The 24,516-nt window shown below is 33.4% G+C and overlaps 1 protein-coding gene across 1 annotated transcript in view; it reads right to left on the bottom strand.

Annotated features, from left to right (window-relative positions):
* Nucleotides 1-24,516, bottom strand: part of CFAP47 (cilia and flagella associated protein 47) — a 931,170-nt gene that overhangs the window by 46,387 nt on the left and 860,267 nt on the right. Inside the window, exon 58 of the mRNA XM_074210630.1 lies at nucleotides 7,429-7,597. Within this exon, the coding sequence (XP_074066731.1) occupies nucleotides 7,429-7,597 (169 nt within the window). The remainder of the gene's footprint in view (nucleotides 1-7,428; nucleotides 7,598-24,516) is intronic.

Raw genomic sequence — 24,516 nt, 5'->3', positions numbered from 1 at the left:
GGGGATATCCCAATTAGGCTGAGGGATTTTTGAGTTAGTTTGCCTTCTCAAAAATTATAGTTTATAGTTAAAATGAAGAAGTGTTAGACACCAAAAGCTTTGAATGGAAAAATGTATTGTGAAAAAAATGGAATGTTCTCTGCATTTTTCCTCTTGGTTTCTTGGAAGATTTGGCACCTTTGGTAGTGTTTGCTTTGTTTTTCTGGTATCCTGTTGTGTTTTGTCTTTGTGTAATGTTTAAAGGGACCCTCTAGTGTGAGAGCAGAGTGAGGTTTCCCCAGATTTAGGGGGCCTTCTCTGGAGCTAAATGCTATGACTCCAATTATGTGTCTATATGTGTTTGCTTTAAAATGCAGGCAGAGGGAAGCTCTCAGCCATCTCTCAGGCCTGCTGTTCTCTACATTCTGATTGACCAATCTTCTTTCCATTCTCTTTCTTTTCAAAATTAGAACTCCCCCCCCCAAAACCCATAATTGGCAACAAAACAGGAGATTTTCCTGAGAATCAATGTTGTTTTTGGAGCAGAAGGGGTTCTATATTTTTTTCTTATTTTCTATTGTCTCTTTTTCTGGTCTGATGGACTAATAGAATTTTACTTACTGATTTGGCAAATTATACTTATAAGGGACCTAGAAGAAACGGAAATTGTCTCTAAAATTATATTGTGAACTGGTCTTAATTAGCAAGTTTATATATATATATATATATATATATATATATATATACACATATGGCAGCTAGGTGGCGAAGTGGATAAAGCACTGACTCTGGAGTCAGGAAAACCTGGGTTCAAATCCAGTCTCAGACACTTAATAATTACCTAGCTGTGTGGCCTTGGGCAAGCCACTTAACCCCATTTGCCTTGCAAAAACCTAATATATAAATATAAATATATATATATATATATATGTATGTATATACATATATATATATATAAATAAAATTTGGGGGGGGTGAACAAAGAATGATAAACAGTAAAGGTAAATTATTAGTGCATACTACCTTGATATCTCAAAATGTGAGGAATCTCCAATTCCCAGAACATCACTTTGTCAGTTAGGATAGAAAGCTCTTTTAAGTTAGAATATTGAGAAGTTAGAATAGCACTGATACAGATAAGAAAGATTTACAAACTTTTATATTTCGAAAAGGAGAATAATTTAAGGTAATTTTGAATATGAGTTTGGAATTTATAAGATTATTAAGAAAACTTAAAAGACAATCTATTACTGTAATAAAAAGGGATTTTAGAAGCATCTGGTCTCAAGAAATTTTTATGCATCACAGAGTTTTAGGTAGTAAAGGTAATATACATTAAATTGAAATGTGTTATGTATAATTAGTAAACTTTGTATAAGAAAAGATTCAGACAGTTTTTTGAAACTTTAAGATTGTGTTACAATAAGAAACAATGAATGAATTGAAGTATCATCCATCACCTTTGTAAAGATTTGTTATAAGAAAGCTGGAGAATACCTTGCCAACAAGGTTATATTTCTCAAGGTGTTTTGGCTCAGAAAGATTGTGTTGCTTAAGGAGAACATTTGTATGTAAGATCAAAGTGACTTATTTAATATCTGTTATTTAAGAAGAAGAAATTATAAATTATAAATGTATCCTATAACCCTGGCATTGGTAAAAGTTTTACATTGAACTTTTTGAAATTATATCTATATATCTATATATCTATATATATATGAAACTGCATTGGATTTTTTGAAATTATTATATATATTTATATAAAACTAAATTCATAGAATCTTATTTTCTTTCTGAAAATAGGAGTGTATTTGAACAAGAGGAAAATAAGCTTATAAAACAGACATGTGAAAGAAATTTATGTGCAGTATATATTTAGTTATAAGTTTAACTTTAAGACAATGAGATGTCAGCATAGAAACATTATGTTTAATATAGGTTAAGAATTTAATGTTTAAATTTGAAGAATCAAAAATGTTAAACTTAGGAGAAGGTTGTATAAGAGTTTGGGAAGTATATAACTTAACTGAAATCATTTCCAATAATATTGAATAAATGTAAGAGGCTTTGAAAAAAGTTTGGGAAATTGAAAATTATGTAACCCATACTTGCTCATTTACTGATGAGCAAGAAGTTGAAAAGTTATAAGATCTAATTTTATTAATATAAGCTATTTTACTGTAATGTCAAAGCCTGGAGTTAATGATTGATTGTTCTGTAGAAGTAATGAGGGAAAATATCTGAAGTTATGACACTTTAGGTTTCCTGAAATTTTTAAACAATGTGATGGACCTGATTCTAGACCTGTAGGTCCAAGCACAAATGCAAAAAAACCCCAACTTTTTACGAACTCCTTTTTAATCAAAACAAAAGAATTAATCATATACCCAAGTAATGGTATTAATAGAATAGCTACAAACCCTTAACATTTTTACAGAAAGTAACTATAGTTGTCATGTGGTCAGATACATAGAAATAGCTTTTTTTTAAACATAGCATTGAAGAAGAATTATATCAACTCTTTAAAGAGTTACAAGAAGTTATGAGACGGATATAATTTTTTTGAATACATACATTCCTACACTGGATTGCCTGGGTCCATATATGAAGGCAATCACAGAGCTGATCAATTAATGTTTCTATTTCTTATAAGCTTAGTAGAAGAGCAAGCTAGGCAATGTCACAAAATTTATTAAGGAAAGAATTTAAAATCACCAGAGAGCAAGCCAGGAATATAGTAATGTTCTGTCAACAATGTATTACATATTTACCTACCCCTCCAAATTATTATAAGAATCTTAGAGGTCAGGTTCCTAATTAATTGTGGCAGATGGATGTGATGCATTATTCATCTTTTGGAAAAATGAAATTCATTTATATTATTGTAGATATTGTATTTAGTTCATATACAATGGCAACAGCACAAAGTTCAGAGGCTACACAAATAAGGTGTAATTGATGATTTATTTCATTGCTTTGCTATTGCAGGGATACCAAAATCCATAAAAACAGATAATGGCCCTGGATATACTTCTATGGTATTTAAATAATTCTGCCTATATTACAATATAAAACATATTACAGGTATTCTCTATAACCCCACTGGTAAGGCTTTAGTAGAAAGAAAACACAATGATCTTAAGAGATTTCTGGAAGTGCAAAAGAAGGGGGAATATATAGGGACAGAGGGGAAAGAAAAGAGGAGAATAAATATTGCCTTATATACCATGAATTTTTTTTTAACATTGAATGAAAAACAATTAACACTTGTAGGAAGATATTTTTTAAGGATATGCAACATGAAGAAAAGGGCATGGTCACGTGGCAGGATCCTAAGGCATCAAAAATGATTGGATCCATTATTAATCTGGGGTCAATGGTATACTTCTGTTTTGTCCACAGATGGAAAAAAAACTGTCTGGGTACCAAAAAGAAACATCAGACCATATGGACCAGATGAATCAAGTAATATAGAAAATGAATAACTTACACTTAAGAAATCAAAAAGGAAAAGATGAGAGGAAAACATATCATGGACTTATGGGACAATTTATGACTCATGAGTAATTTGGGGATTGTAAAAGGAATTGAATATTGGACTTATGTTCAAAACCCTCCATGGGTCACTACTCTACAATGGGGAGAGAGTATGGCTGAAACTGTATTAGCTGGGGAAGCTGCAGATTATTTGGGATGTAGCAAAGTTCCTACTGGAACATCCAAGAAAAGATGCTGAGAAGAAAAGTTAGGCATAATTTTTCTGATTTTAATACTGTGATACCTGTATGTTTTTGTAAATCATGTACTGTTGAGGCAGCTAGGTGGCACAGTGGATAAAGCATCAGTCCTGGTGTCAGGAGTACCTGGGTTCAAATACAGTTTCAAATACTTAATAATTACCTAGTTGTGTGGCCTTAGGCAAGCCACTTAACCCCATTTGCCTTGGAAAAAAAAAAACATGTACTGTCATACCATGTGTTAAATTAAGTAAAACTAATCATTCAACTCATCCAAATATTTATAACATGGGAACATTTAGGACCTTAGAAATATCAGGAATTCCATTTGTAGAAAGTATTGAAGGAATAAAGATATTTCCTACAGAGCCTCCTTGTTTAAATTTACATGCTTGAGACTTCAAATGTGAATGTTTTCCTCCCTGGGTTGCCTGTCATACCCCAAATAGAAGAATTTATGATCATCCTATTTTACTACAAGTGTGGAATTCTCCTGATAAGTTGTTCCATGGGGTATTCCATGCTATATTAAACCAATTATATTTCCATAAATAGGGTTAGCTAATTCAGAGATATGGAAGGCTATGGCAGCTATAGATGAGATAATGTATATGCAATGGAATAAGATGTTGGACAAAATATCTTAGGCAGAAAAAAAATTGTCTGTGACTTCATGCAGAGCACCAGATATTGCCTTCATGATAGGATCTTTCAAAGATATCAATATTATCAGAGAAAAGAGGGGTATAATGTTAACTTTTACAAGTGCAATATTCAAGCATATATAAATAAATAAGTGATGGATGATGATGTTTTCATGATAAGACAACCAAATTTTGCTATAATACCCACCAAGGTAAAAAGCTGGTATATGTCTACTTTTGATGAGTTCTTGGAAAAGGTATTAAGAGAATTAGGCAAAAGAACTGTGTTAAGTTGTATTGTGTTTGGAATATTAAAGATCGTAGCAGCCATTATAGCAGCCACTTTGGAGGCTATTTCTGTACAAGTAGGGAATAAAGAAAAATGGAAGCTAAATATATTCAAGAATTATCAGAAAATGTTACTAGAGTATTGAAGGCTCAGGAGAGAATTACTGAAGATCTTTATTGTTTGATTAGTGCATTACAAACCTTAGTAAAGAATATACATGATCAAGTGGTTGCAATCGAAATGAGATTACAATTGCAATGTTATTATAGATTTTCTGCTTTTTGTGTTACTCCTTTAAAATATAATGCTTCATGTAACCCATGGGATAATATAAAATGTTATTTGAATGGAATATGGTATAATGATTCTATAACTATGGATATGAATCAATTCCATAAAATTGTTAATGATATTGCATTGGCACCTAGAATGGAAATGGACTCAGGTATTGATAATTTGTTTAACTTTGTTAACAGGTTTCACCTTTTTCATTTTATGAGCCTATTAGTGAGCATACTTCCTGGTATCTTTGCATTATTATTGATATTGTATATTATTCCCATTTATCTTAAATGTCTTTTGTCACTGGGACAAAATATAGACGTCCTAACACATTGTCTAAGGCTTCAGCATGCCTAAGAAGGGAGAATCTGTAGAGGGCCAGCTCCTGGGAGTGATTTTCACATATTCTTGGTGACCTTTTCCATCAGACAGACAGACAGACACACACACACACACACACACACACACACACACATATGTATGTATGTATGTATGTATGTATTATTGCTCATTGTATGGATTTGTTGACTCTTCAGTGAACCCTGACTTGGGATAATCTATGGCTCTGGTGGTGGTTGTAAAGGCTTTTTCTGATAGAGAAGTATGCATATTTCTAAGAACAAATATTGTAAATTTACTTAGGAAATTTTAAAACTGGTTGTCCTTTAACCAATCATTCCTGAGATAAGTTTTTGTTATAAAAACACTGAGTTTCCAAAAAATAAATTTAGTAGATTCTTGCAACACAGCCTTGTATGTGTGAGTATGTGTCCACTGAACCTGATTCTCATAAGTTAATGTCCAGACCCACACCAGAGCTATTGCGGGAGGTAAAGGATTATATTCAGCTTTGCTTGGTAGGTGATTTTTGGTTGTAATCTTACCCTCTTTGCCCTCTAGAATATCATATTCCAAATCCACAGATTCTTTTAAGAGGAAGCTGCAAAAATCTTATATTATCCTAACGGTGGTTCCTCGATACTTAAATTGTTTCTGGTTGCTTACCATTGAGCCAGTTCTATTTTTTTAATTCACTTTTCTTTGGTGAATTTTTGCGTTTCTTTTTTCATTTGAACAATTCTGCTTTTTTAAGGCATTCTTCTCTTTGCCTTTTTGTATCTCTTTTACCATTTGGCCTAGTCTTCTTTTAAGGTGTTAATTGCCTTCAATTTTTATTTGTGCCTCTTCTTTATCATGCTGTTGACTCTTTTTTTCATGATTTTCTTACATCACTCTTATTTCTCTTCCCAATTCATCATGTTACTTGACTTTAAAAATCTTTTTTTAAGGTCTTCTTTAAACTGAGATCAATTCCTATTTTTAAAGAAGGCATTATGGGAATTTTGTGTTTTGATCTTCTTTATCCCTACAGGAACTTTCTTTGCCAGAAGTTTTTTCCTGTCTCGTGTTTATTTTCCCAATCTATTTTTTAAAATTTTATTTATTTAAGGCAATGGGGTTAAGTGACTTGCCCAAGGTCACACAGCAAAGTTGTTATTATGTGTCTGAAGCCAGATTTAAACTTAGGTTCTCCTGACTCCAGGCCAGTGCTCTGTCCACTGCACCACCTAGCTGCCTTCCTTCCCATTCTAATTTAAAATTTTAAAATTATTTATCAAAGTAGATTCTGTTTCCAGGGTGGAAGGCACACTGTTACAAGCTGTAGGGATTTTGTACAACTGTTTTCAAAAATACTTCTAGGGACCTGTAAGTTTTCCATTTTTCCAAGGTGGTCTAAGGAGGGGTGAATTTACTATCTGTTTGTTCTGTGCTATAGTATGTGAGTGATAAAAGGCACTCTCTTCAACCCTGGAACTGTAATGAGGGTTCCTGTTCCACTGTAGTCACAATCTCTGGTGTGTTAGTGCTTCATCTTGCCTTGGGACTGCCACTCAGGACTATGAATGGGCTCTGAGTATGGGTAAAGTAATAGAGATCTGACCCCAGAGCTGCCAAAGAGACTCCATACACAGCTATGGATTCATTTAGTCTACCCGTCTGCTGTTGGTTTATAGAGACCTGGTCCAATCTGGTGTGATATGAGCTAAAATGTGCCCCACTCTCACTGAACTGCAATGGACTTTTAAGCCAAACTTTTAAATTACTTTTGGGGGGAAATCTTTTGTGGGTTCTGCCACCTCAGAATTTGTTTTAGGACTTTGTTTAAAAATCTTTGGAGGGATTTGGAGGAGAATTCAGGCAAGTGCCTCCCTTCTCTTTAACATCTTGACTCCAACTTCTCTCAAGCTCATTTTAAACCAGTGTTAGATTTCTTTTTATTCTTTATAATTAAATATTTTCAGGATTGATAACTGAAATATTATGCCAATATTTATGCAAAATTTGTTAAGTGAATCCTTTGAAATATACTTCGTTAATTTTACTAGCATGATCACCTGGAAGATATAGAAATGCACATTTAAGTTATTTGAAAGTATTATTAGGTTTCCCATAAACACATAACAATTCTTGACTATTTGGTTTTCCAAGAACTCACCTGTATCACTAGTGTTGCCTGGTGCCTTCTGCTGTACATCTCTGGTTTGAATCCAACAGTGATAAGTGTTCCAGCAGTGTGAAGTGGAAGTAGTTCTCCCATCTGAGGTTTTACAAAAAATTGTCGATCACTGCCTGGTAGAAAGTATGCAGTGAATGACTCCGGGAACCTAGAGAAGTGTATAAAAATCATCCCATTAAAACAGATCATTATCCCATTCCATGTGAAGAAAACTTGATGAATATAGCTGATATCCTGCTGTATTAGGGTTACAATTAAATATTAATGATGCTATGCAGCTGTGAGTTTTGATGCTTGTTATTTTATGGAATGCTTAGAGAATGATAATGAAAGGGGATTGAAAATGCTAATAATGAAAAGATAGTGTCCTTTTCTGAGATTGCACAAAGTAACTCAAAATGATGTAGTAATCATAACTATATTTCTCATGCTAAATAATAATATATTTCTACCAATTCTAAATACTTTGGTCAAAATAGCCTTTCTTAAATACTGTCAAAACAAAATTGAAACCACACTGACCATTATACAATTTTCCATGTACATTCTAATGCCATTCTCAAACTTAGACTTTTTAAGAATTCATCTCTATGGAGGGGTGAGGGGGAAATGATAGCAACATCACTTCCTTTGGAACACTTAAATCTGAACTTCATTTTCCATTATGTTAAATTAGATAAAAATGTTCCATAACATATAAATTAGCAAATATTTATTGAATTTTATTTTTTTTTTAGGTTTTGCAAGGCAAATTGGGTTAAGTGGCTTTCCCAAGGCCACACAGCTCGGTAATTATTAAGTGTCTGAGACCGATTTGAATCCAGGTACTCCTGACTACAAGACCAGTGCTTTATCCACTACGCCACCTAGCAGCCCCTATTTATTGAATTTTAACTTGTTGAAGAGGGCTTAAATTCTGGTTGAGGAAATATCCTACTGAACTTAAGACTGTTAAGTGGTCATTTAAGTACAAGAAAGATAGCAATATAAAATAGAAAGGTAAACCAAAGGGATCTAATTAGCTAATATTATTTCTGTTTACAGAGTAATTATTAACTTTGATTATATTAGAGTTCATCAGCAATTTACCTGAGGGGGTACTTGAATTACTTCTGGTAATAAGGTAATAATTTTGCTATAGTTTTGTTTTAATCACAGCAAAAATCATTGGTATATGTTTCTATCAAAACCAGGCTGAATCAGACTCAGACTGTATAAGCCTGATTAGATGAAAGGGCTTTTTTGATAACTAGTTAATTCACTTACAACTGAGTCTTGAATTTAATGTTTGAGACACATTCCATGTCTCTATGTTTTTGTATTTTGCTCTTTTTTTTGGCACAGTTCTAAGAATGGTTATTACTCCAAGAAAACATAACAAAGTTGCATCTCTTAAAGATCAATATCAATTATCTCTAAGATAAGGAAATAGCTGATGATGTGGGAAAGCCAAAAGTTTCAAGGAGTATTCAAGAAAACCCACAATGAACTGAAATCAGTTTCATTGAAGGACAAAGCAAGAGTGTTTAAAAATAAAAAAACTTGCAAAGCTTGTCAAACTATTATTTTTATAAAATCCTATTAATTTTCAAAAATAAAAAGAAGTAAATGTATTCAGAGAATTTGTATTTGTTTCCTCTAAAGGCATAAAGACGACTGACCAAGATGGCACATGAGGAAAAGTTCCTACATAATTCCCCAAAACTACTTTAATCAGACCAATTAGTGATTCAGAAATCGCCCATGAAAAAAAAAATCAGGGCCCATTTTTCCAAAGTCATAGATTTGAGCCATGTCAGAGCAAGAGATGTGGTCCTAGGAAAAACTGGAATCAGAGACCTAGAACTTGGGCTAATTACAGAGACAAAATATTATCCCTTTGACACAAAAAAGATGAATGCAGGCTTACCAATTCTTCACTTTCTCACTTATAACAGAATCATAACTTTTTCCCTCTAATCTATAAATGAAATCATAGACCCACCCCAGTTCTCTTCCGCTGTCCCAGAACAGGGATCTCACACCTCTTTCCTTCCCCACAACATGCTACATTGCTGTCTTCTGACCAAAGATCAGGGTCCAGAGCTCAATTCTTAGTTTCATAATAGGGATAGACCAATAGAGACCTCACTGTTTCTCTGACCTTAGTGCAGAAAAGGACAAAGGAAACACATATATCTGCGTGTGTGTGTATGTATCTCTCTCTCTCTCACACACTCTCTCTTTCGCTCTCTCTCTCTCTCTCTCTCCATATATATATATATATATATATATATATATATATATATATATATATATATATAAATGAATTAATTCCAAATAAATGGAGGGAAAGTACAATTCATATGATAAAAGTTTTAGGAAAAACAGAGACAAAGAAGAGAGACAGATAAGACAGAGAGACAGACAAAAAAAATAAGAATCATAGAAAAATAGGGTTTCAAGGACCTAAATGGCATTGGGTTCAATCTACACTCAAAATAGTAACCTTGGCCAAAGCAGCAGAGAGAAGCCAGGAAGTTGTCTGAGCTCTCCCCAGATTTCTTCAGAAATTATATAAATTCAAGCCTCAAAAAGAATACTTGAATGATAGAATCCACAAGGATATAGAGCAAAACTATTTTCTAGTCTAAGAGAACTTCGAATGACTTAGGGAGGAGTCTGTCTCATGGAGTAAAAGGAAAGCAGGGCCCCAAACACATGGTATATTCAGGTAAGAGAAGGATGCTCTTAGCACAAATCAGAAACCTAGACCCCAAAGTTCAGACTATGCAGGCCAATGACACAGCAGGCAAACTGTGAATTCTATACCTCTAGCACATCAAGTAAGTTGCCACCTCTGGAATCCAAGGCATAATAAGTGTGATTAGGCCACTTCACACCAGAATTTTAAAAATAAAATAAGATAGGTAGATGAGCAATTGGGGGGGGGGGGGGAATGAAAGTATGAAACAACTTGGAAAAAGGACAAAAACTGACTAAAGAAAATAATTCCTCAAAAAAAAATACAAATGACTTCCAGCCAAGACAGTTAAAGTTCTAAAGTCTCCTGATCTTTCCCCATCTATGATAGGAAATAAACCTCTTAACAGAAATCCAACCCACAAAAACCCAGAAAGAAAAGCCAGGAGAAAGAACATCTACCTCAGGATTTTTTTTCTGCAGCCAACAGTGAGTCCAGGCGGGTGAATCCGGGTGCAGAGGGCAGATCAGCCCTGCATCAGCCAGATTAGCAGCTGAATTGGAGCCAGGGAGCCTGATGGCCCGAGAGCTGGACCTGCTGGAACAGCAGTGGGGCTAGAAGGCAGGGGCTTCAGTCAACTAGGGAGAAGAGACATTGGTATTGATGCTGATCATCTGGAGCTTGCCAACAGGGTTGAGTGGGTGAAGAGTTCCCCTGCAGGAGAGCTGCAGATACCATCCCTGGGCAACTCAGGTCTGAGGAACTCTTGAGTTCATGCCTCCATTGGGGCTGAGGCCTTTTCCCAGAACAAACACAATCACAGACTACTTCTGCCTCAGGCACAGGTGTGTGAGCACAAGAACCAGCCCAGCTGACAATAGGGAGAGGAATGACCTCACCACAGGGTAAAGAACACCATTGATTGAAGGCAAAATTATTCAATAGCTTCAATTGCTCCCTTCAAGCTAAGGGAAAAGGCCTCAATCAAGGTCACAGACCCCCCAGGGAAAGCAATCAGCACCTCCTGCTGGCCAGCCAGAGAAATTGCACTCAGTGAGTAAAGCTTCTTGGGATCCTAAGACCAAAACCCTGTGAACTAGCCCCTCCCCAACTAAAGGTCTTAGCAAATTGAAGAAAGGTCAGAGGAAGGTGGATCCATAGAAAAATTCTTAGAAGGAAAAGACCCTAACTCAGAGAGACCCAGAATCTCTGAGAGAATATGATCTGGTCTCCAGCACAGAAAGACTTCCTTGAAGAAATAAGGAAGGAGTTTAAAAGTCAACTGGAAAATTTGGGAGAGACAGTTAATAACTTGCAAAAAGAAAATAAATCCTTAGAAAATACAATTGATCAAATAAAAAATGAGACTAAATCTCTCAGATCCTCAATTGGACAAATATAAAATGAGAATAAATCTGTCAGATCTTCAACTGGGCAAAGCAAAAAGAAAATAATTCTCTCAAAACCTCAATTGGTTAATTGGAAAGCTCTTTCAAAAGTAGAATTGACCAATTGGAAAAGGAGTTGCAAAAGGTTAATGAAGAAAACTCCTCCCTAAAAAAAAAAAGAATGGAGTCTGTAGAAACTAATGACTCCATGAGACAGAAAGAGCCTGTTAAACAAAATCAAAAAACAGAATGAAATAGAAGAAAACGTAAAATACCTCATCAGCAAAACCACTGACCTCGAGAATATGTCAAGGAGGGGTATCCTGAGAATTACTGGACTTCCTGAAATCATTGAAGAAGGGGAAAAAAAGCCTGGACTTAATATTATAGTATCTAGTGATGGAAAATTGCCCTGATATCATGGAACCAGAGGGCAAAGTAGTTATTGAAATAATACATCGATCCCCTCCAGAAAATGATCCTGAAATGAAAACACCAAGGAATGTTATGGCCAAATTCCAGAACTATCAGATAAAAGAGAAAATCCTGCAAGCAGCTAGAAAGAAACAATTTAAATATCAAGGAATCACAGTAAGGATTACACAGGACCTGGCTGCATCAACATTAAGGGATAAAAGGGCCTGGAATGAGATATTTCCAAGAGCAAGGGAGCTTGGAATGCAGCCAAGAATCCACTGTCCTGTAAAGCTGAGCCTTCTCTTCCAGGGAAAAAGATGGACATTTAACGAAATGGAAGAATTCCAAAAATTCCTGATGGAAAGACCAGAGCTAAATAGAAAATTTGGACATCAAACAGGAGGTTCAAGAGACACATGAAAAGGTTAAAAAAAAGTTGGGGGATTGTAAAAGAAAAAAAAAACTGTTATTAAATAAGTTGAAACTGGCTGTATCCCATCATGGGGGAAAAAGATTCTCATAAATCTTGAGAATTGTAACTCTAACAGAGAGAATATACCTAGCTAGAAGTGATGGACATTCATGACCTATCCATGAGACTGTTATCCAATGGGATGAAACTGGCTATAACCCCACTTGGGAGAAAGACTCTAATAACTCTCAAGAATTTTAACTCTGTTCAATAGAATATACTTAGCTAGAAGTGACAGATATTCAGAATTTTCTATGACTTAGAATGATTTTAAAAGCACTATCTCCTTAAAAAGGGGGACAAGAAGGAAAGAGGGGGGAGAATGAATGGGGGTAAATCTCATTACACTAAGAGGTACAAAATACCTATGGTAATAGAGGGGAAGAAGGAAGGAGATAAGAAACACCTGGATATTCTTTTCATCAGATTTGGCTTAAAGTCAATTTACAGATACTCAGTTAACTTAAAAAAAATCTAACCTTTCAAGTATTAAAAAGGGAAAAGGGGAGGGGGGGGCAGAGAAAGGGAGGGGGAGGGGGAAAGGGGAACTAACAAAAGGAAGGGAAGGGAAAGGGGAAAGAAAGGGGAGGGGTAGGTATAGAAGGGCAAATACACTGAAGGGGGTGATATTCAGAAACAAAATACTGGGGAATATGGATAAGAGGGGAGAAAGGGCAGAAAATACAAACAGAGGGAAGATACCATGGAGGGCAATAAAGAATTAGTAATCATAACTTTGAATGTGAATGGGATGAACTCTCCCTTAAAATATAAGGGAATAGCAGAGTGGATTAAAAACCAAAATCCTACAATATGCTGATTACAAGAAACTCATTTGAAGCATAGAGATACATATAGAGTAAAGGTAAAAGGTTGGAGCAAAATATATTTTGGTTCAGCAGAAGTGAAAAAAGCAGGGGTAGCAATCCTTATCTCAGACAAAGCAGCTGCAAAAATAGTGTTAAAAGAGATAAGGAAGGAAACTTTATCCTCCTAAAAAGTACCATAGGCAATAAAGTTATTTCAATACTGCATATATATACACCCGATGGGATAGCATCCAAATTCTTAGAGTAGAAGCTGAAAGAACTACAGGAAGACATAGATACTGAAACTCTAATAGTTGGAGACGTCAACCTCCTGCCCTCAGACCTAGAACAATCAAATCATAAAATAAACAAGAAAGAAGGTAAGGTGGACCGTAAGGATACGGTAGACTTATGGAGGAAATTGAATGGGGATAGAAAGGAATATACCTTTATCTCTGCAGTACATGGAACATATACAAAAATTGACCATGTACTAGGATGTAAAAACCTAATGTTAATTGTAGAAAGGCAGAAGTAGTGAATATATCTTTCTCAGATCACAATGCAATAAAAGTTATATACAATATTGGGCCAAGGAGATATAGACCAGAACCAAATGGAAACTGAATAACCTCATTTTAAAGAATGAGTGGACCAAAAACAAATTATAGAAAGAATTAATCATTTTATCCTAGATAATGACAATAATGAAACAACATACCAAAACCTATAGGATTCACTCAAAGTGACTGTCAGGGGTTATATTATATATCTTTAAATACTTACATGATTAAATTAGAGAAGGTGGAAATCAATGAACTAAATATGCAACTAAAAAATTAGAGAAAGAACAAATTAAAAATCCCCAATTAAATTCCAAATTAGAAATTCTAAAAATTAAAGGAGAAGTTAATAAAAATAAAAGCAAAAAAAATTGGATTAATAAATAAAACCAAAAGTTGGTTTTATGAAAAAAATAAAATTGATAAATCTCTGGTCAATTTATTAAAAAAAAAGAAAAGAGAAAATCAAATTGCTATTATCATAAATGAAAAAGCTGAACTCACCACCAATGAGGAGAAAATTAAAGCAATAATTGGAAATTATTTTTCCCAACTCTATGCCAATAAATTTGATAATCTAAGTGAAATGGATGAATATTTTCTTTCTTTTTTTTGCAAGGCAAATGGGGTTAAGTGCCTTGCTCAAGGCCACACAGCTCGGGAATTATTAAGTGTCTGAGATAGGATTTGAACCCAGGTACTCCTGACTCAAGGCTGGTGTTTTATCCACTAGGCCACCTAGCTGTCCCATTGTTTTTTTTTTTAATATTTTCAAAAATATAAGTTGCCCATATTAAATGAAGAGGAGATTAAACACCTAAACAATTGCTATCTCAGAAAAAGAAATTCAACAAACCATCAATGAACTCCCTCAGAAAAATTCTCCAGGGCCTGATGGATTCACAAGTGAATTCTACCAAATAGTTAAGGAAAAATAAATTCCAATTCTATATAACCTCATTGGTAAAATAGGGAAACATGGAATTCTACCTAACACTTTCTATGAAACAAATATGGTGCTGATACCTAAAGCAGGAAGAGTTAAAACAAAGAAAGAAAATTGTAGACCTATCTCCCTAATGAAAATAGATGCAAAAATCTTAAATAAAATCTTAGCAAAATGATTACAAGTTATCACTGACATAATACACTATGATCAAGAAGGATTTATCAAAGGAAAGCAGGGTTGGTACAATATTAGGAAAACTGTTAGTATACTCAATTATATCAGCAATCCTATCAGAAATTATATATTCATATCAATAGATGCTGAAAAAGCTTTTGACAAAATACAGCACCCATTCCTACTAAAAACACTAGAGAGTGTAGCAATAAATGGACTGTTCCTTAGAATAATTAACAATATCTATCTGAAACCATCAACAAGCATTATATTCAATGGGGAGAGGCTAGAGGCATTCCCAATAAGATCAGGGGTGAAACAAGGGTGCCCATTATCACCACTATTATTTAATATCATATTAGAAATGTTAGCTTCAACAATTAGAGAAGAAAACGAAATTGAAGGCATTATAACTGGAAAGGAAGAGATAAACTCTCACTCTTTGCAGATGACATGATGGCCTACCTAGAAAAATCCCAAGAAATCATCCAAAAACTACAATTAGCAATTTTAGCAAAGTTTCAGGATACAAAATAAACCCTCATTAATCCTCAACTTTTATATATATCAAGCAAGGTACAGCAGGAAGAGCTAAAAAAGAGAAATCCCATTCAAAGTAACCTCAGACAATATAAAATACCTGGGAGTCTATTTGCCAAGATACTCAGAAACTTTTTTAAAACAATTATAAAACTTCTCACACAAATTCAATCAGATTTAAATAACTGGGCAAATATAACTGTAGAGCTAATATAATAAAAAATGACAATTCTACCAAAACTATAAACTACCTGTTTAGTGCCCTACCAATCCAAATTCCAAAAAGGTACTTTAATGAATTAGAAAAATGTATAAGTAAATTCATATGGAGAAATAAAAAAAAATCAAGGATTTCCAGCAATTTAATGAAAAAAAGTGCAAAAGATTGGGGCCTAGCCCTACCTGTTCTAAAATTATATTATAAAGCATCAGTCATCAAAACTGTTTGGTATTGGCTAAGAAATAAAGTGGTAGACCAGTAGAATAGAATAGGTGCCATAGCAGGAAATGATTATAGTAATCTGCTGTTTGATAATCCCAAAGAGTCCAGCTATTGTGATAAAAACTCTCTCTTTGATAAAATCTCCTGGGAAAATTGAAAATTAGAATGGAAAAAACTTATATTAGACCAACACCTCACACCCATTACCAAGACAAGATCCAAATGGTTATAGGATTTAGACATAAAAAATAAGACTTTAAGCAAATTAGAAGATCAAGTACTAGTTTACCTGTCAGATCTATGGAAAGGGGAGCAGTTTAAGACTAAGGAAGAGTTGGAGAATATTACTAAAAACGAACTAGATGATTTTGATTACATTAAATTAAAAAAGCTTTTGCTCAGATAAAATCACTGTAACCAATATCAAAAGAAAAGTTGTAAATTGAGAAGCAATCCTTACAACTAATAATTCTGACACAGGACTCATTTCTTAAATATACAGAGAACTCTGTCATATATTTTTTTTTAAAAAAAGCCATTTCCCAATTGACAAATGGTCAAAGAATATGCAAAGGCAATTTATAGATGAGGAGATCAAGGCAATCCATAGCCATGTGAAAAATTTCTCTCAATCATTAATCATTAGAGAAATGCAGATTAAATCTTCTCTGATGTACCACCTCACACCTCTCAGACTGGCCAATATGACCAGAAAGGATAATGATCATTGTTGCATGGGTTGTGGGAAATCTGGGACACTATTATACTGTTGATGAAGCTGTGAACTCATCCAATTTTTCTGGAGAGAAATTTGGAACTACACCCAAATGGCAACAAAAATGAGCATATCCTTGGATCCAGCAATACCACTACTGGGTCTATACCCTTCAGAGATGATGAAAAAGGGTAAAAACATTACTTGTACAAAAATACTTGTAGCAGCCCTGTTTATGGTGGCAAAGAATTAAAAAGCAAGTAAATGTCCTTCAATTGGGGAATGGCTTAGCATACTGTGCTATATGCATGTCATGGAAAACTATTGTTCTATTAGACACCAAGAGGGATAAGAATTCAGGGAAGCCTGGAGGGATTTGCATGAACTGATGCTAAGTGAGATGAGCAGAACCAGAAAAAACTGTACACCTTAACAGCAACATGGGGTTGATGTTCAACCTTGATGGACTTCCTAGTTCCATCAGTGCAACAATCAAGGACAATTTTGGGCTATCTTCAATGGGGAATACCATCTGCTTTCAGATAAAGAGCCATGGGGTTTGAACAAAGGTCAAGGACTATTCTCTTTAATTTAGAAAAAAAAACCAAGATATCTTATTGTCTGTTCTTGTTATCTCATATACTTTTTGTTTCTTCGTTGAGAATATGGTTTCTCTCTCATCACATTCAATTTGCATCAGTGTAGAATAAGGAAACAAAGTAAAGACTGAAATATTGCTTTCCATGGGTGGGGGTGGGAGGAGGGAAGTAAGATTGGAGAAAAATTGTAAAACTCAAATATAATCTCTAATAAAAAATAATACAAATGGCCAAATTGAAAAAAAAATCCACTGAAGAAAACAGTGCCTTAAAAAATAAAATTGGCCAAATGGCAAAGGAAGTACAAAAGCTAACTAAAGAAAATAATTCCTTAAAAATTGGAATTGGGTGAGTGGAAACTAATAATTCTATGAGACATCAAGAATCAGTCAAACAAAATTTTGAAAAAATAAAAAAAAATGTAAAAGACTTAATTGTAAAATCAACTGAATTTGAAAATAGATTCTGGATAGATAATTTAGGAATTATTGAACTACCTGAAAGCTATTATCAATAAAAGAGCATGAACAGCATCTTTCAAGAAATCATCAAGTAAAAATTTCTTAATATCCTAGAGTCAAAGGGTAAAAATGGAAATTGAGATTCTACTGATTACCTCCTGAAAGGAGTCCCAAAATCAAAATATCAAGGTAGCCAAATTCCAGAATTATTAGTCCAAGGAGAAAATACTGCATGTAGCCAGGAAAAAAACAATTCAAATATTAAGAAGACACAAGTGAGGATTAGTAGCTTCCACATTAAAGGATCAGTGCAAATATGATTCAGGAAGGCAAAAGAATTTGGGTTATGATAAAATAAAAACAACTACTCAGTAAAAATGAGTATGTTTTTCAAGGGAAAAGATGGGCACTCAAAGAAAGAGAGAATTTTAAAACCTCCCCAATGAAAAGACTAGAAATAAACAGAAAATCCTATCTTCAAATACAAGACTCAGGAGAAATACAAAAAAGTAAACAGAAAAGGAAAAAAAAATCATTCAGTAAGATTAAACTGTTTGCATCCCTAAATAAGATGATACTCATAACTCTGGAGAACTATATTTCTATTGAGACAGTATAAAAGTGTATACACAGACAAATGGATTTAAGTTGATTTTGATGTGATGATATAAAAAAATAAGAAGTTAAAAAAAAGGATTACACTGGGAGAAGAAGAAAGGGATAGACAGAATGGGATAATTACATCACATGTAATTACATCTATTCCAATAGAGAAAAGGAAAGGAATGAACATTCTTTTAACCTTACTCTCAACGGATTTCGTTAAGAGGGAATAATATATTTATACTTGGATAAAGAAATTTTTCTTAGCCTTTAGGAAAATAGGACAGGAAAGTAAAGGAAGCAGGTCATAGATTTAAAAAGAGAGAAGAAGGGAGGGCAGAAGTAAGGGGGAAAGAAAGGAAGGGCACTGATAGAGGGCAGGGCAGATTGAGGGAGATGATAGTCAGAAGCAAAAGAGAGAAGGGGATGCATAATTTACATAAAGGATGAAAACAGGCAAATTAAGAGAAAAAAGGACACTATATTGTTCAGATCTAGGAAAAGGGAAATATTTTATGACTAAATAAGAGACAGCAAGCATTATAAGATGCAAAATGAATATTTTAGATTACATTAAATTAAAAAAATGTTGCACAAACCAGTGCAATCAATATTAGAAGGAAAGTAGAAATCTGGGAAACATTTTTGTTAGTGTTTCTGTTAAGAGATTTGTTTCTAAAATAGATGGAGAACTGAGTCCATTTATAAGAATGCAAGTCATTCCCTAATTCATAAATTGTTAAAGGTTATGAACAGGTAGTTTTCTAAGATAGAAATTAAAATTATATATAGTCATATTTTAAAAAACCCTCTAGGGGCAGCCTAGTGGTGCAGTGAATAGAGCACTGGCCCTGGTTTCAGGAGGAGCTGAGTTCCAATCTGGTCTCAGATTCTTAATAATTACCTAGCTGTGTGACCTTGTGCAAGTCACTTAACCCCATTGCCTTACCAAACCTTCAAAAACCCCTCTAAATCACTATTGATCAGAGTAATGTAATTTAAAACATCTTGAGCACACCTAACATATGGAGTATTATAATAGAAAAATAAAATTTGAGTGATGAGGAAAAATTTGGAAACTAATGCATTGTTAGTGGAGTTGTAGAGTGATCCCACCATTCTAGAGAGCAATTTAGAACTATGCCCAAAAGGCTCAAAAGGGTATGGACAATTATTGTACATATCGTTTGATTCAGTAATACCACTATTAGGTCTGTATAATGATGATCATATAAAAGAGAAAAGAGACCACATGTATAAAAAATATTTCGGAGCAGCCCTTTTTTGTGCTGGAAAAGAATTAGAAATTAAGAATATGTCTAACAATTGGGGAATGTTTGGAAAGGCTGTCCCATTTGAATGTCTTGTCCTATAAGAAACAATGAACAGGTAGACCTCAGAAAAATCCAGAAAGACTTACATGAACTGATACTGAGTGAAATGAGGGAAACTAGGAGAACATTGTATAGCAACACTGTGTGATGATCAACTATAATGCTTAGTTTTTCTCAGTCATCAAAGATAATTCTAAAAGAATCATAATTGCAAATCAAAGCATACTCTTTTTACATCTTTTATTTGTTTTGTTTTTTTCTTTCTAGTATTTTTATTCTTTTTATCTTGATTCCTCTTTAGCAATATGTCAAATATGGTAATTTACATAACATAATTGTACATGTATAACCTCTATCAGAGTGCTTGATTGAGAGAGAGAAGGGGAAAATCTGAAACTCAAAATTGTACAAAAAATATCAAAAACTATATTTGCATGTAATTGGGAAACAAAATATTATTGAAAACAAAAAAATAAAAAAAGAATATCCTTAAACAAACCCAGAAATAGTCATTATTTGAAGACTTCCTTGAAAGGAATTTAAATTTACATTGGATTTCCTTTGAAAATTTTAGTGAAAGCAAGGATACAATTTTCCAATGCAGTCAGTTTTACTTTTAATAGCTGGAATAATTATATTTCTCCCTCAAATTTAGTCCAAATTTGCATTTTGATAATTTTCATTCATCTTACTTTCAAGAAGCAAGGAATGTAAAGAAATTTTTACACTGTCCTACATAAACTGAAATTTTCATTGTATGACTTCAAGTATTCCCTTCCACAAAAGGCGAGTGTCTATCCTAGAAAGAAATGGGGCAAAAATATCACCTTAGGGGAACACATCTTTACTTTGAAGGTTTTGAGACAATATGGTATTACTTCAAATAATGGAGGAACTTCAAGAAAGAAATAAAAGAGAAAATAATGAGAAGAATCAAAGTGGAATTATCAAAATCAGAAAGCTAAAGGATAGAAGTATAAATTGCAAAGGGGAAGAGAAAAAAATGCCTCTACACATTTAAAGGCTAAGTCATAGATATGAAATTCTTTTAAGATGAGAAAGCTGTGCTTTTTTTGAGAGAAGCAGACTCTATTCTCCAAATCCATAAATGCCATAAGGTAAGAAATCACCCAGAAACGGTTAGAGGATGAAGAATTGAGTGTGCTGATGATTAATTCCATTATGAAGGGAATTGATGTTGAACTTCACTCTCTAGGAGAAATAGAGAATGTTCTGTTTTTTGAGGATATATATCTAGTATACAATGTCAAATACGGTAAGTATTATTTATTTATATTTAGTGATTCATGAATGGACAAATGATATCACCACATGATGCCTAAACACATTGATTGGAGTGATGAAATCCTAGGCATAAACACATAGTTAACACAGAGATCTTAGATGTGCAGGTAATGTTTTCATCATGAATATAAATTCAATTTGTGGTATTCATGAGTAACAGGAAGATTTGGGGGTTAAATAACTGACTAAGAGAATGGTACTTGAGACTGTTATTTGAAATTAAAAAAATATACAAATGTTGGATACTTGACCAAAAATAGTTTTAACAAGGGTCAGTAAAAATATATATATTTCACTGGAGTCTTAATGTAATATAAATTATTCATTTTTGCATCTCATAATGTTCTTTAACTCTTATTCAGTCATAAATTATTTACCTCCCTTTAATCAAAAGGATTTAAGAAGGATATAGGAAGGACATTATTGCTCACATAGATTTGCCAACTCTATTATATCATAGACAGAACTAACTATAGCATAAGAAGAAAAATAGTAGAAAAATGAACCAATAAATACATAATTTAGAATAAACAATATCTAAAAAGACAGCTAGCAATAAATCCTATGATGTTGTGAGTCTAAATTCCCCTACAATTTAGCATAAATAATAGGGATAATTACAGGTTATAACACATGGAAGCTAATTTGGTCTCACCTATTACTGAACCTTTAGGAAATAATATTCATATCTTGAACATGACTCTAAAAATATGTAGCTTATTGAAAAGTCCCAGAGAAATTCAATTTTAAAAGCATGTATTAATACAATGTGCCTAAGTGGTGGGGCTTAGGAACAAAGTAGTCTTTTTTCCCTCATGAAAATTTTTTGGGTATGGGGTGAGTAGGTTAATATAAAATACATACAAAGTAAATATAAATAGATGGGGGAAGAACTGACAACTAAAAAGATTTAATAATAAGGATGGTTTCATATAGAGACTTTGATAGAATCCAAGGTATAAAGAGTTGATGATGAAAGGTGAGAATACTCCAGAAGTGAGTGACATCTGTACAATATTAAAGGAGCAGAGGGTTTGAATATGGTATTCTGGAAGTCAAAAGAACTAGGATTAAAACCAAAAAATAAACTACGCTACAAAACTGAGTACAATACTTCAGAGGGAAAAAAAATAGATTTCTTTTGGTGGGATTCTATGACTTCACAATATTTGAGATGCTTCCTTCTGGCAACCTGTATTTCCACCCCCATGACATGGGATCCCTGAAATTTGATTATAATTTGACTGTCTTAATTTTGACATCTCTATCAGGAAGTGATTGGTGGATTCTTTTAAACTCTTATGTTTTGGTTCTAGCATACCCTATAATTCCTTTCTGAACAGTTTGAACAATCCTCTTATTGTCTCTGGGCTAAGAGCTTGCTGAAATTTTTGCTTCTGCTGTCACATCAGCTTTCCTGGAAGGCTCAGCTCAATTCTATTTTTTCATCATCAAACACTGAATATTTACATTTTAATATATAATTTAAAAAATAAGTTTATTTTGATGAAATATATGCAAAATAAAGTTAATTTATAAGTTTCAACAAGCACTTAGCTAGTGCATGATATATTCTTTTTAAATTCTTCTGAAGTTTTTTTCTAAAATCTTAGAAACTTTTACAAACACATTGTTCCTTACCTCAAAAAGGAAGTTAAAAAAACCCTATTTCGCAATATAAATGCTTTAAGTCTTTCCTTGAAAGTAATTTTATAGGCTGCCCCAGTGGTAGAAACAAATTTTTTTTCTCAAATTAAATAAATTTTTATTTGCAATAATGAAGACTGAGCCCTGGAATTTTGAAACATGGAATGGGGAATGGAGCAAAGAGACCTGTATTCCCTTCAGAATATTCCCTGCCTCTGAAAATGTGCATAATCTTTTTGCACAAAAAATAATTCCTTTCTCCTCTGTCTATTCCTTGAAAAAATGTTTGGGCCTGGAGTAAAAGGAAGAAATATTTCAGAATGGATACTAGACTAAGAGAAAGACGTTTTTTCTTCATTTTATTCTATTTTATTTTATTTTCCAAATACATGCAAAGATAATTTTCAATGTACATTCTTTTGTCAGTTTTTATGTTCCATGTATTTCTACTACCTTCTATTCCCTCCTACCTCCCCATGACAACAAACAATCTGATATAGGTTACACATGTCCAGTCATGTTTCATATATTTTCATATTTGTCATACTATGAAATAGGAATTAGAGCTAAGGGGAAAAATGAGAAAGAAAGAAAAGACATAAAAGAAATTTTAATAAGTGTACATAATATGCTTTGCTCTGCATTTAGACTCCATAGGTTTTTCTCCAATTGTGGATGGCATTCTCCATATCAGTTATATCAGCATTGTCCTTGATCACTGCTGTTACAAATGTATTGATTTTAATTACAAAATTCTTAATTATTGGCATATATTAGGTGCCCCAACAAGAAAACTAATGCACCTGTATATTTTTAAGTTACAAAATTTCCTTCCATCCTCCATTCCCACTTCCCTCCCTTCAGCAGCAAACAGTCAAGTTAGCATTATATATACATATTTTAATGTATATATTTTTACCCTTCATTTTGAAGGAAAAATTTTATTTTTTTCCTTTGAACATCTGGTTGTTCTAGATATTACTTATACCCAATGTACTGGAGCTAAAAAGGCCAGCAAAGATAAATAATGTTTTTGAAAATTATATTTTATCACCACCATTACTTTTCAAGATAGTATTAGAAATATTAGCTTTTAGCAATAAGAGAAGAAAAATAAATTGAAGGAATCAGAATGGGCAATGAGGAAGCAAAACTTTCACTCTTTGCAGATGACATGATGGTATACTTAGAGAACATGAGAAAATCACCTTAAAATATCCTTGAAACAATTAACAAATTCAGCAACGTAGCAGTTTATAAAATACCATATTTCATGTATAAAATGCCTTGTTTTTTTCCAAAACATTGGGGTCTAAAAACTGGGAGCGTTTTATACAGTGGTTTTACATTTTATTTTACTTGAATTTCCCATTTTTTGGGGGGGCTTCTTGTCTTTGCACTTATTATTTTGCATTTGTTACCAGAATATTAGGTTATGTTTTGCCACATTCTGCCAACAAATGACTCAGAAAAGTTTTTTGTACAGTCCTGAATTCAAGTTCAAAGTTTACAAAAGTGAATCGAAACTGTGCTGCTGAATGTCACTTTGGTCCTCCTCCAACTGAGAAAACAATCTAAGATGGGTCACAGGAAGAAACAAAATCAAAAAACCCCAAAACAAAACAACCTCACAGAATCGGATGAACACTACATTCACTTTTTTGCAAATATCTCTTATGTGTTTCTTTCCCTTAATTCTAATTCCCCATACTAAAAATAACTAATCTGTAATCATGTTTAACACAAATGTGTGTGTGCAATATTAACTTGACTGTTTGACACTGAGTAGAAGGGTGGGGAATGAAGGGTAGAAAGCAATTTTGTAACTTAAAAATATATCTATGCATATAGATAAATATTGAAAAACTTTCATAATGTGTATTTAGAAAACTAAAATATCAAAAAAGAAAATTGTATTTTATGTTTTAAATGCTGCAGATATTCAAAACTATGGCATGGTAGAACT

This window comes from Macrotis lagotis, chromosome 1 (genome assembly GCF_037893015.1).
Source record: "Macrotis lagotis isolate mMagLag1 chromosome 1, bilby.v1.9.chrom.fasta, whole genome shotgun sequence".
Taxonomy (NCBI): Eukaryota; Metazoa; Chordata; class Mammalia; order Peramelemorphia; family Peramelidae; genus Macrotis; species Macrotis lagotis.
Note: the sequence above shows the minus strand (reverse complement) of the source record. Positions and strands in the feature narration are given on the sequence as shown.